Raw genomic sequence first — 13,381 nt, forward strand, 5'->3', positions numbered from 1 at the left:
GAATTAGCCAAAAGTTTTGTTTTTTTTTTAACTTGTAAATCTTTTCATTGCTATAAAGACACTTGAGCACTAACAGCAGAATGAGTGCGCCCTCTGCTGGTGATCTCCCTCTCTGCTTTAACGCTTGAAATAACCAGCGCATTACAAGTCACCTGTCATGATGTGAACATGTCTTTGAGGAGTGGGGGGGGTCTCCCCCTTCCTCCCTCCTCCTCCTCCTCCTCCTCCTCATAGCCTCCCCCCGGCCTTGCTGCATGTGTGTTGTGCTCAGTAGTTATTTCCCGCCACATCCTCCGACCCACCATGCTCCCACTGGCCTGCTGCTCCTCGCAAAGGTACCTCCTGCAACTCAACTGTGTGTGTGTGTGTGTGTGTGTGTGTGTGTGTGTGTGTGTGTGTGTGTGTGTGTGTGTGTGTCAATCACAGCATCTCATTCCGTGTCTGTTTTTTTTTAGTGTGTTTTTGTGCCATGTTCTGCCCGTTTGCCACTGTGATTGTGCTCACTCTTCAATATACCTTCATGTTCACACACACAGTTTGTTAAAGGCCTGAGATCGGTTTGTGTTCTATGAATGTTTCTGATTGTGTGAACTGGACTGAGTTTGACTGGAAGCCTCCATAGACCTCAACACATAAGTGCCAAATCATATTTGAAATTTGAAACAAGACCAAGCGAGAGTTACTATTTGGCATTCAAGAGAGCTTTGAAATCCCAAATAAGAATCCATTTGTTTATTATTGATATCAAATCCAAACGACAGAAAAAGGTTGACAGAGTGTCCCAGTCATCTGCTCTGATTTTAAAGCCTCTTTGAATAGAAGTGAAGCTTTGTATCACCGTGTTGTTTTGAATGTGTGTTTGTGCTGCGACCTGCTGACCTGTGGGGATTTCTCTGCCTCTCAGAACAGGACCTGATCTCGCCCGCTTCTGAGGGACCAAATTCTTTTCTTTTTTTTTTTTAAGTCCCATCGTAAGTGGAGTCTTTAAAGTGTCTCCATCTTTCATCCTCACTGTCAGCTTTTTGTGTTTGTGGTTTCTGGGTTGTGGGTTGTTGTTGTTGTTGTTGTCTTTTTTTTTTATGATCCCTCATTTTTTTGAGCTTGTTCGTTTTTTGCACGACTCCTTCAACTCGTCACCTTACATGCTGCTTCATGGTGTTTCTCATCATTCATGCAGATGTTTCATGAGCTTAAAGCTTAAAGCTAAATCTTTCCTCGTCCTCCTCTTCCTCCCAGTGACCCCCCCAACGAGCCGGCCGTGGAGGCTCCGGCCAAACCGCCTCTCTCTGACGAGGAGGAGGACCGAGCGGAGGATGAGGAGGAGGAGCAGGAGGAGCAGATGGATGAGGCTCACTACGACCTGCTGGAGAAGGCCTCGGCTCCTCGGGGGGAGGCGTGAGGAGGCCTGGGGAGGTCTGAGCCCCCCCGCCCAGCTGAAAGGCTCACGGGATCACAATCACAACAGAAATTCAAGTAATCATAATGGTTTTCAAAGTGTGTATGTATGTGAAACAGTGGAGCATCACTGAAAATAAAATTATTAATTGATTGATAAAAAAACAAACAAAAAATAATTAACCAAGGCTTAAAATAAAACACATGAATAGATGTTTTAAAAAATGTAAAAAAAAAAGAAAGAAAAAAATGTTTAAAAAAATGTTGGTTTTTTTTCAATTTCATAGCACTTAACTGTTTCAGCAGACTCACACACAAACACACACATGGTGTGATAACGCCGTGAAAACCTGTGATCAGTAGCTCTGCTCGTCTCTTGATCACAGCTCATTTCTTTTCGGAGCCACTTTCAGTTTGTTCAGTGTGACTTAGACAATCTGATGCTCGGAGTTTACGTCTCGGTTTCAAACCCTCGTTCATTTCATCACCATGTTCGATCATGACAAAGGGGGGAAATTCAAGTTTTCACATTGAGCAGAAATATTGAGAATGAAATCTGACATTTTTAAAAATTGAACTTCAAAGACATTCGACTTAAATCCAGTGTTGTGCAAGTTAATGTCAGGACTTAATAACTGCTTTTCAAGAAGAAGCTTTACATGTGGCTGAGATTAAAAAGGTTAGTAGACAAAAAATAAGTAGTCACTTATTAAAATTCCTGGATAATTATTATAAAGATGATCCTTCATCTCGATGTTGAATGAAGCTTTGGCTAAAACTACATCTGAAGCTAATGATGAGCTGAGTAGGATGAAGAGAAATCAGTTACTCCAAATGCTATTAAAAGAAACATTCCTTCCTGGTTTTTCTCCTCACTGATGAGACACTTCTTCCTTGTTCGATCTCCAGTTTCTTTACATTTAAAACTCAGATTTCACCTTTCTAACAAAAGGGCTTTGATGTTATTAAAATTTGCTTTGGTTTGATAAATCCAAAAGAATGATACTGAAACATAGCAGATGAGCAAATAAGTGAACCAGACATAGAGATGGATCCTGATAAGCAAACGACTCCATCCTCTATCTTCAGTATCTTCAATACTCTGAGACGTCTGTAGCATCCAACAGTCCTCCGCTCAGATCACTGATTCACGTCTGATCATTCGTATCATTGGTAAGGTCTTCTTAAAGGTTCAGTTTGTCATTTCATGGTCTTTTTACAAATCACATTTGCTGAATTAACCACAACATCAAGTCATTTGCTGTCCTCATGAGAAAACACAAACTTTGAAAGGACATTTCACTGTTTGAAATAGCAGCTTTTAAAGAAACAACTTCTTCAGCTTTTATTAAATGATATTTATTCAGACTTTAAAAAAACATTTGAAGCTGTTATTGTTTTAATTGTTCTTGCTCAATGTGGCTTCATTGTTTCTTTTAGGTTCCCCAAATGCTAAAAAAAAAATATGATTTATGTTTATTTGGCTGGTTGTTTTTCTTGGAAAATATCTCCTAACTCAAGATTATCAAATAATTTATGTATTCATTTTGAAAAATGTGGAAATAATAAACAATCTGGACACTACATGTTGCAAAAAAAAACATATTTGGTTATAAAAGAAGATCATATAACCAGAGGAACATATCGACCACTTTTAGGTCATGAAGCAAGAAATATTGGTGTTTTTTTCTTTGTGGATATTGTTGAGATCTTTGAGAGGATTAAAAATTATAATAAATAAAAGTTAAATTGAACATGTGTAAAATGAATACATATGAATAGAATGTTCTGGTAAATTATTCCACCGGATGTGATGGCTGACTTTGTGATTATGTGATTTGATAAAACAGTTTAAAGTTTGAGAATAAAGAATCACAGTATTTACTCACATTGTGCTTCTTTTCAGTCACTGACACTGCCGTTAGTGTTAATTCTGTAGTGACCATCTTACATTTAGCAGGAAACATCAGGATCACTCACTCAGAGGGTGTAAGATGTGTAAACCAGAGTTTATTCATATTTGATAGAAGGTACAGAAAGTAATGATGTGACCAGGTCAGTGTGGGGGCACATATTCTGAACCGGACCCTCTCCACCACCACCCGTCTCCGTCTGTTTGCCCCTGGGCCACAACACAACCTCTCTTTGGCAACAAGAAACAGAAGAGATCTTTTCCCGAGCGTCCTCCTTCACAGGTACAGTACGTCAATACTCTGATGTCGAGATACAAAAATATTACAGACAGCCACCTAGATGGTTCTATGCTAAACTCGTACAGAATATTTAAAGCCCGTGGAGGCAAACAAACACTTAGAGGACACTACATGTCGGTCGTAGGACATTTAAAAGGTGGAAACCAGCTTCTTTTTTTTTTTCTGTCACCTCCTCACATTTACACACAGAAAACAAAGCAGTCCTCCAGTTATCTCTCCACAAGCTGATCAGAGCAATGAAACAAAATGTGGTAAATTTAAACAAAACAAAATACATCCTTTTTTTTTTTTTTTAAATAAAAATGTATCTTCTGGCACCAGAATAGGTTTCCAAATCGAATTACCAGAGTCTGATAGTAACAGTACAGTCGGTTGAAGGTGATGTCTCTCTTAAAAAACAAGCGATCATGTGGAAGAAGCAGAGAAGCCGAGTCTAGATGTTTTGGGCTGTATTGCAATAATACAGACTAAAACCATTAAACTACATTGTGGTCATTTTCAGTCATTATTTCATACTGGAAAAATTGTGGAAATTATAAACAGAAAAAAAAAAAAAACTTTTAAGCTGTTTTAATAGGGAGAAAAAAAGGATTGATGAATAAATAAAGAAATGAACATTTAAATAAACACATAAATTAATGCATAAATAAATTTAGCAGTAAAGCTCAGTAAAGTTCAAATGTTATGTACATTTTCTTTAATTCTTCAAAATTTAATATCAAAATTGTATTTACTTTTATTATCAAAATCTTCAACATTACAATATTAAATTTCTTGAAAATCCATGAATATTTTATATACTGTAATTGTAATATTCCTGGCAGTAACATAAATAAATATGCTTTGAACAATTTCCAAGGTAAAGCCAAAAAATAAGCTTATTCAAAAAACATTGAATACATTTAGTTACATTAATTAATCAAATTATTATTTTTTCTTTAAATTGTGTCCAACATTTAAAAACACTGATAATTACAAAACTCAATAAAGAAAAAAATCAATTTAAATCAACACTAGCTGAGTGGTAACAATGATTCTGTTAAATTCCCATAAATTTTCCAGGATGAAACAATCCCTCCGGCCGAGCAGGGTGTGAAAGGGTTAATGATACTTAACTTGACAGATCTGCAGGATCTTTGCATCAATGTGATGAAATACTTTGATTTGTCCAGATCTTCACTGACATGCAGCCAGATAACCTGATGACATGAACCCTCTTAGTGGTGAGATTTTCATGAGATTAGTGGTTTTCAACGTCCAGGGGGAAAACTTGATTGTTCGCTGTTTTTCTAAATTTGAACTGGCTCCACTACAGCTCACTCTGACTGGGTAGCGGTAGAAATCCTCAGAGATAAAGTGAGAAAATCTGCAAGCTCAGAGCTCCATCAGCCATTATAAAGACAGAAAACGAGGGGGTACCTTTTGAGAAAGAGTTGAGTTGCTGCAGTAGAGAGCATCCACTGATCAGCACAGACCGAAGTATGCAGAAGCGTGTCGGTAAACATTTGCTTCCAGTGCACTCGTTGGTAAATCGGTTGCATATGCGACGTTTTCAGGTGAAAACAAACAACTTTTGCTGCATTTTGAATGTCTGTTTACAGGACAGTCGTAGAAACTGCAGAAACACTCCCTCTGTAGGACAATGCAGCTTTTCTGAAATGTTGCTACTGTGTGCATGCCAGGGACACATTTCATTTCTTGCAAAAGACCAATACTAAGTGGGCAAAAACGACAAAGGACAGGAGCTGCAAAATTCTCAGCGCAACATAAAAACAGCACCTACCGGTGGCCCAACATGAAAACTACGTCTTTTTCAGCGTTTCTGTCATTTCCATGTAAACGGACATCATTTTCATAGCGTAAAAATGCATTGCAAATGCAAAAATGACGAGTTTTCACTTGAAGACGGGGCTTCCGGACTGTTAGCCTCGAAGCTAGCATCACTTTTTATCACTGCAGAGGAAAATAAAGTCGAATTTTAACAGCTCAGATGTATTGTCTTCTTCCTCCTCATTCAGACGGTGTCTGAGAGACTTTATCTTCGCCTTCGGGCTTGAAGATGATGCTAATCTGACCGCTGCAGCGATTCACTCAGATAGTTATTATTTGACGGTGTAGCTTGTACCTGCTGTTGTAATAAAAATGGTGAAATCTGAAAGACGTCCTCCTCTTCCAGCTGTGTTGGATGTTATGGCGAAGGCGGGTTGATTGTTAAAGTGGAGCCGGCAGAGAGAAAGAAGTGTAACAATGACCCAACAATGACAAACAAAAAATAAACTATAAATAAATAGGTTGTTAAGGTTTGATCAGCCGTTTCCTCAAAGAAAAAGGAAAACTTTCTGTAACCAGACAGACATTAAAATCCCTTTGTGTTCACACTAGCATGTCCTCCGTCTCTGAACGCACCCAGACATTAACTCTATATTACTTATGATACCTCAAGGATTGTGGTTGATATTCATTAAGACAAGTAAAACCATTTCCTAAAAAGTACAAAGTCTGTTGAGCTGTACAGTCAAAGTGCCGAAAGGACAAAAAGTGGAGTGTTTCCCACTGAAACGGTGGCAGAAACTGTGAAACTGTCCCGGTGTCTCCACGCCCTGTTAAACACTCCTCGTCCTAAAAGCCAAAAGGTAAAAGAAGTGGAAAATGTGATGCTTTCCAAAGGCCTGTCCTTTGTCTTGGTCTCTTTGATCCAGAAAAATACGCAGAATTCAACATACAAGTTTCTCCTGGCTTCATAAATTCCTTATACATACAGTATATATATCTCTATATATATCTATATATCTATATTAATACTCTGGAAATGGTATATATGAACCATTCTCTTTTCAGTGTTTTGAACAGTCCTACGTTGTGGTGCGACGGATTTTTCCAAAGTGTCCACAGGCGGTAAAGAGGCACTGTCTTGTGTTTCTAAAACCTGACGGTTAAAAATGAAATCAGAAGTCATGCGAGTAGGCCAAGTTTCTGTTGTTGTTGTTGTTGTTTTCGTAGAGAGGCAGTAAATATCCACGGCTCCTCACTCTTTGTCTCCGTCTTCACTGCTTCCTGCAGATAAGACGACAGGGAAGAGAGGATTAATGTGCATCAGGGACTCTTTACAGGATAATTATTCTGTACTAATGTGGGCAAATTTGGCCAGAATGAGTATTATCTCATTAGTGTAGTAATTAAGTCTGGGGCAATAAGTTCCAGCAAATAGTTGCACATTTAATGGGCTAGGTTCCCAAACTGGATTAATCATAAAACATCATTAAAGAGGAGCTGTTAGTAAATATGTTAACACATCATTATTATTATTATTAGTGGTAGTAGTATGTATCTGAACTATGAGGGCGAACACTTCACCCTTTGGTAAATAACCGTACATGGTAACAGCTTCCATTATGCTTGAAACATGATTTGCAGGACAATATTTCAAGTTTTCACTGATATCCAGTGAGAATTTTAGCCTGTTTAGGGACTTCAATATCTAATTATTATTTATAAAAAAACATTTTTTGGCATTTTTTCAGATTATTACTTATAAATAACAGTGAATCGTGTTTTTTCTTTACTCTAAAACGGGGGTGTCACATATAAGGCTCATTTGCCAAAACAGTGATTCTGTAAAAAGCTGCATAATGCATGAGAAATATTTTGTTGGACATTTCACTGTATTTGACACCAGAAACTTTCATTAAAATTTGGTTTATTTTGATATTGTAGTCATTTTTAGGAGTAATTATTTGGTTTTATAAAAAAAGATTTTCATCATGTAGCGCTGCGCCACAAAAAAGAAAAACAAAAAAAAAACTTCAAAGTATAAATTTAAAGATTATTCTGGCACATTTTTTTTTCAGTTTGGCCCACTCAAGATGAAACTGGGCTGTACAAAATGTGTCTGACACCGATTGCTGTAAAACATCATAAAAGGTGTATTCTTTTCAATAAACATTCTTTATCAACATCCAAGCTTTGAAATTCTCTATTTCCAAATGTTTTGCGCTACGTTTCAATACATGTAAAAGTTCCAATGTAATTTCTGGAGAATATCTGATCTAAATTTCTGCATTTGTGTTATGAGGAGCTTTGAGTTTCTGATGACCGACCTCCAACAGAATCCATATCCGAGTCAGAGATGTGTGTGATGGAGAATCGGGATACGGGGGAGGGGGAGACCGTGAAGCGGGAGAACTGCACCGCTGGTTTGGGCTCCGGAGCTTTGGTGACGGAGCGCGGCGGAGGGGAGTCCGACGTTGCCGAGGATGTTGGCAGAGGGAGTAGTGGAAAGTCGTCTTCCCATTCGTACCCTGCACCTGAGAGATAAGACACTAACAGTTTGATACCAGCTCTCTAAAAAAGCCCTTCTGATAGAAGAAGTGAAAGATGTACTCACTCTCCTCTGAGATGTTTCCATCGGACGAGTCATCTGAGGCATTGACTCTCTCATGGGATTTGCTTCGTGAACTCTGACCTTCGGTTCCTATTTGGAAGCCATGCTCAGTCAACTCTTTAGTTGGGCTTTCCTAGTGATCAACAGAGGAAAGAAAGCAGTGAGCTAATGCTGATTTTGGTCACTGCAGAACAAGTAAAAAATATAGAAAAACATTACATTAGCCATGACTGAGGGCATTTTTATTGAAGACAGTTGAAGAACTGCAAAGCTGCTGTCTCTTTGTTTGAACATTGGGTTTCTGCAGCTCACCTGATCAAACAGATAGACGGTGACATCATCAAAGAAGGACACTGTCTTCCTCTTGCGATCCAGGTCTTCCTCCAGGCTCTCTGTGCTGAGGAGGGTGGGCATCTTGAGGAGGCTGCGCAGTTTGTGGGCCTCGCTGTCGTCGCTCACCACAATGGGCACTGGGTAGAATTCATCCTCGCTCTCCTCTCCGGCGGACTGCTCCTGCACATTATAGCTCCGCAGCTCTTCGTCCGACTCGTCGCTGTCGTCGGTGTCGCCGTCCTCCTCATCCGCCTCCTCCCCGTCGGCCGGAGAGGCTCGGCCCTCTGTCGCAGGCAGCGGAGGCGGAGGAGTGGATGGTGGAGGGGGTGAGGAAGAAGAAAACCTTCTGGTGTTTGCTGTTTGCTGCAAGGCCACCTCATCTTTGGGTAAGGTGTGTGGGACTTCACTGGATATTGCCAATGGTCTATTTTGACTTGTCTTAACAGCAGGTTGATCCTTTGTCTCGAAAGCTTGAGCAGAGTGTTTCATGTCATCTGTTTCCTCCTCTCCTTTCTTAATTGTTGAGGAACAATCTCCGTTCAGGGCACCAAGAGCTTCTTCCATGGCGCCCACTACCTCTGCTGCCCAGTCTCCCAAGGAAGCACTTTCTTCCTGGGATGGCCATTCATCCAGACCTCCCTCTATTGAGGCAGATCGATCCAGAGGTAGTGCCTCATCCCGGCAGCTCTCCTCTGTAAAGCACTGCTCTGTCTCTGCTGATGGGACTACCTCTTCAAGTTTGATGTCTTTGTTCACAACCACATCATTCAATCCCCCCTCCTCCTCATTTTTCCTTTTCTGAACCTTCTTTTCTTCAATCCGATGTTCTTTCTCTGTATTTTCTTCTTCTATTACTCTTAGGTCATCTCCCTCATCTCGACTCTGCCTCTCATTCTCATAGTCTGAGAAATAAGCAGAGTCTCTATAGGGAGTGTTGTTGCTCAAAGGTAAAAGAATGTGGTCGCCTGTCTGTGAAGTTTCCATGGCCAGATCTTCACCCAAAGATGGATCGCCATCTGTGGGTTCCACTTCGGTCTCCACTCCATGCTCCTCAAGCATCTCCTCCTCCTCCAGCGGTGCATTGAGAGGAGGCTTTCCAAGGCTTTGTTCACGTGCTTCATGAGGCTCTTTGGGAACGAATTCGGGACTCTCATTATTCTCTGTATCATATCCACTGTCCATGGCTTTAGGTGAGCTGGAGGGGTGCGAGGACGCAGGACTGAAGCCTTCACATGACCCAACTGTAGAGGGCAGATCCATGGAATCCATTGAATCAGGAGTTCCTACCTGCTTCTGTAGTGACTTGAAGGCAGGAGAAGCATTCAGTTCGCTGGACTCGTCAGCAAAAATACCCGAGGTGACATCTGTGATATCGTCAGTGATTTCATCCTCTTCATCTTCATCACTGCAGTCCAGGATGTCAGCGAGGCTCACACTGGAGCCACCACGATCTATACCACTGTCAACAGTCTGACTGAGCTCTGACTGTGGATCTGTGATGGGCACCATCACATGCATGTTGTCAGCAGGAGGAGGAGGAGGAGGAGTGCTTTTAGTCATTGTGAGAATCACCTCTTCTTTTCTAGGCTCTGTAGATTTTTGCATGCTGAGGCTTTCTTTGATAATCTCCTCCCTTTTTTCTTTAAATGGGTTATTGTTAGTTTTAAGATCAACATATTGTTCTTCACAGACCTCAGACTTCATTACGACTGGTTTAGCTATGATAGGACCTCCTGGAGCCGGTGATAAATTGATCATCTCTTCATTGGTTGGGATGTCCATCACCTTATCTCTGATGTAGTTGGTGTGATTGTAGCTGTGGCAATAGCTGTTGTTTCTGACAAGCAAACCAGTGAGAGGGTCAACGAAATGTGAGTGGCAGCACTCTCCTGATGTCGGCACTTGACTCTCTCCTTCATGGCACAGGTATATGTAGGCATTACAGTTGTCCGAGGGCACCAGTGGATGGTGTTTACTCAGATTGAGGCAGGCACTGTTATCTTTGGCCTGGTGTGGCTCAAGATAGTCAATGGGTTTGGGCAGAGAGTGAAAAGCCAGGCTGTGCTCATCTGGCCACGAGTCTTCGATGTCCGTACTTGGCATCGTGTAGTGAAAGTCTGCGTAAGTGTCCTGTCTGCAGCTGTGACTAGCCCGTCTGTGGTGACCCACGCTGTTGTGGCGGTGCTTTGAAGGCCAAGTATTGCAAGTGTGTCTCTCAATAAAAATGTCCTCCTCGTCCTCTTCTGAATCACTTTCTCTGTGTCCAATGAAGAGAGCCCCCTCGGTCTCCATGTTGATGCTGACAGAGTGGCTGTGGTGCCTTGTGTGGCTGGGCATTGTCTTCCTCAGGGACCCCATCATGTCATAGTAACCCCCGGTCACATTCTTTCCTATGATGGAAGCCTGACTTGTCTCCAGGTATGGGTCTCGGTAGGCCTGTTGAGGAGGACTGTTCACAGAAGGGGAAATACCTAGTGGGTTGTCCAACTCACCCAATGCCTGCCGCAAGCTTCTTGACCCCCAGCTTTCCTGATGATGTTCACTGGATGCCTCACTTCCAGTCAAATAGTGATCTAAACCCAAAGGTGGCGACTGCTCATAATAGTAACCTCCATCTCGGTCTTTATAGGACACATAGTGACTCGACTCCCAGGGTCGCAGGGGGCTGCTGTCTGACACTTGCCCTAAAAGAGGTTCCATGGTCAGGGAGATGGCTGGACTTGAGTCATTGGAGTCATACACATCAGATTTATGGAGGTCTGCGGACCAATAGGGGCCCATGTTCTTGGCCTGTGATGGGCAGGCCATGCACTCACCCGAGTCTGCACTCCCTGTCAGGAAGCTCCCACTGCTGCCCTGGTAGTCTGGACTGTAGGTGCACATGGTGAAGTCTGGATCGATGTTACAGTCCACCGGCTCCTCAATGCGGATGTAGTATTCACTGCCTACAGAGGGGCTATGAGCACTGAGGACGGGAAGCACACCTGGGGCATGCAGATGTTTTGGTTGATAATAAGAAGGGGAAACTCCATGGCTGAGGCTCTCCAGAGGACAACCACCCACAATGCCCCCAGGTGGATAAAAGGGTTCCTGACAGTGATGGCTTAGTGGACCCAGGGTAGACGAGGGGTCCGAGGCTCTATACGACTGCTCTGCTCTGGCTTGCTCCCACTTATACTCAAAGTTCAGGCCGTGGCTGGTTTCAGTGACTGTTAATATGTCATCTCCAGACTCTGAATGGTAGCCATCACCGGCGGAAAACTGTTCCAGGAGAGGAAATGAAGAGCAGGTTGAAGGGGGATGGTCTCGCGACATTGCCGAGGCACCTCGCTGGCTGTTGAATCCTGTGTTGGGACGCATTGAGTTCCAGCGCCTCTCAAAGTCTTCTTCAGCCTCGCTGGCCCCTTTGGCACACAGGTAGCTGAGCAGGAGGTGGACTTCCTCTGCATTGGGTCTCTGATCAGGCTGAAGCCAGCAGAACTGCATCACTTCGTACCTGTTAATGACAAAAATATAAAAAAAAACATTCTCACATACTGACTGTGGTTGACCCAGTGAATGCTTGCTCTTTGAAAAATAGAGCAGGTCAAAGTTGGCCCATGTGAGGACCTTCCTGAAGACATTATTTGCAGTTTTACAACAAAAGTATTAAGTGTAAGCGGCAATGCTAATAGCTAAGAAATCGGTGATGCTGATGCTGAGAGCTTATTGCTAGCATGAGAGCATTACCATCAAAGGTAAACTATGGGGGAGAGTTTGTGAAAACTTGCCAAAGGCTACAGAAATCAAATGTTTCGAGAAATCCCGGTTGAAAAATGTGTACTTAATGGAATATACTTAAAAGGAAAACTTTTTATTTTCAAATGTTTACAGGTTACTTCACTATCATATTACTGCTCAAGAACAAGACAGACCAAATTGGACTGTATGTGGTCCCTGAACTAAAGTGAGTAAATGAATCACCAAAACAATCATTTACAGATTCCTGAAAAGCTAAAATGTTGAATCATGTTTATATTCATTTCTGCTCGACTCATTCTTGTGTTATCTTTGCAGATTGAAGTATCTTGTAGTGTTGTTCACCTCCCATTTGGTGGACAGTGACATTGTGCACTCAAACTTACCGTTTTCCAGTTTATGAATCCACATTACACTTTGTATCAGATAATAAAATAAAATGGAAAGCTGTTAAAACTACACGGCTCTTCCTCCTCCTGGCCATTTTATCCTCCCTGGCACTATTTTTTATTGTTTTGACTTCATGTAGTTTAGTTTAAGTTGCATCGGGTTGAATGTTTTATAGCCAGGTTTTACTGGTAAACATCTTAAAATAGGCTTTGGGATCTTTTTATTGAACACAGGGACAGTCGTTTTCTAAAACTGTTGTTGCTGTTATCATTTCTGTCACAAAAACCTCAAATTCACCTCACTGACTATAAAAGGTTAAGCAGTGCCTCCATACCTGGGACAATAGCACTTTCTCAATCACAGATCTAAACAACTCCATTTTAAACTCAGAGTAAATGTGTTTCCAGTCATCATGTGTCTAGTTACTATACACCAAGAAACAAACATGATTTTTTTTTAATTGGTCTGGACATTTGACTGTTGTGTTGGATTGTGCTGGACGGGCTTCGGTCTGACTCACCAGCGCTCGGCCAGTGGCACTTTGAGCAGCGGTTTGTTCAGGCGCAGCTGCTGATCCCGCACAGCGTAGGTCAGCACTTGTCTGTCAGAGTAGTGTCTGTAGGGCTGGTTTGCCAATTCGAAAAGCTCCCAGATGGTCACACCCAGAGACCTGAGACACGGCAGGAAATAACAGACATGCAGCGGCAGTCATCACAAAGAAATGTGTCGATGTGCAATGGAGAGCCCTAGCAAAGACAAAACCAGCAGTGGGTCTGAGTGTGCTGATGTTACCAGATGTTGCTCTGCTGCGTCTGGTCTGCCACCAGCAGGTTTCCGTGCACTTCATCCACCAGCTCCGGAGCGATCCACCGGAGGGGCACCAACATCTGATCCGACGTCATGTAGTAATCGTCCTGACAGGAGGGTCAAC

The 13,381-nt window shown here is 42.1% G+C and overlaps 2 protein-coding genes across 6 annotated transcripts in view; one reads left to right on the top strand and one right to left on the bottom strand.

Annotated features, from left to right (window-relative positions):
• LOC115393866 (brain-specific angiogenesis inhibitor 1-associated protein 2-like) overlaps nt 1–1,438 on the top strand; it is a 56,997-nt gene extending 55,559 nt beyond the window's left edge. For 2 of the 5 annotated variants that reach the window (XM_030098988.1, XM_030098991.1), the window contains one exon: nt 1,237–1,437. In XM_030098988.1, the coding sequence (XP_029954848.1) occupies nt 1,237–1,399 (163 nt within the window). In that variant the 3' untranslated portion in view covers nt 1,400–1,437. Of the gene's footprint in view, nt 1–1,236 lie in introns of all 5 variants that reach the window. The other 3 variants (XM_030098990.1, XM_030098992.1, XM_030098989.1) reach the window with 2 other exon arrangements.
• Nucleotides 1,439–4,528: 3,090 nt separating this feature from the next.
• The window catches only part of aatkb (apoptosis-associated tyrosine kinase b), a 45,847-nt gene continuing 36,994 nt past the window's right edge, over nt 4,529–13,381 (bottom strand). The window contains exons 9-14 of the mRNA XM_030097632.1: nt 13,243–13,364; nt 12,971–13,120; nt 8,302–11,818; nt 7,993–8,122; nt 7,706–7,912; nt 4,529–6,662 (exon numbers count right to left, since the gene is read on the bottom strand). Coding sequence (XP_029953492.1) covers nt 6,634–6,662; nt 7,706–7,912; nt 7,993–8,122; nt 8,302–11,818; nt 12,971–13,120; nt 13,243–13,364 — 4,155 coding nt within the window. The 3' untranslated portion in view covers nt 4,529–6,633. The remainder of the gene's footprint in view (nt 6,663–7,705; nt 7,913–7,992; nt 8,123–8,301; nt 11,819–12,970; nt 13,121–13,242; nt 13,365–13,381) is intronic.

Source organism: Salarias fasciatus, chromosome 8, assembly GCF_902148845.1.
Source record: "Salarias fasciatus chromosome 8, fSalaFa1.1, whole genome shotgun sequence".
NCBI lineage: Eukaryota > Metazoa > Chordata > Actinopteri > Blenniiformes > Blenniidae > Salarias > Salarias fasciatus.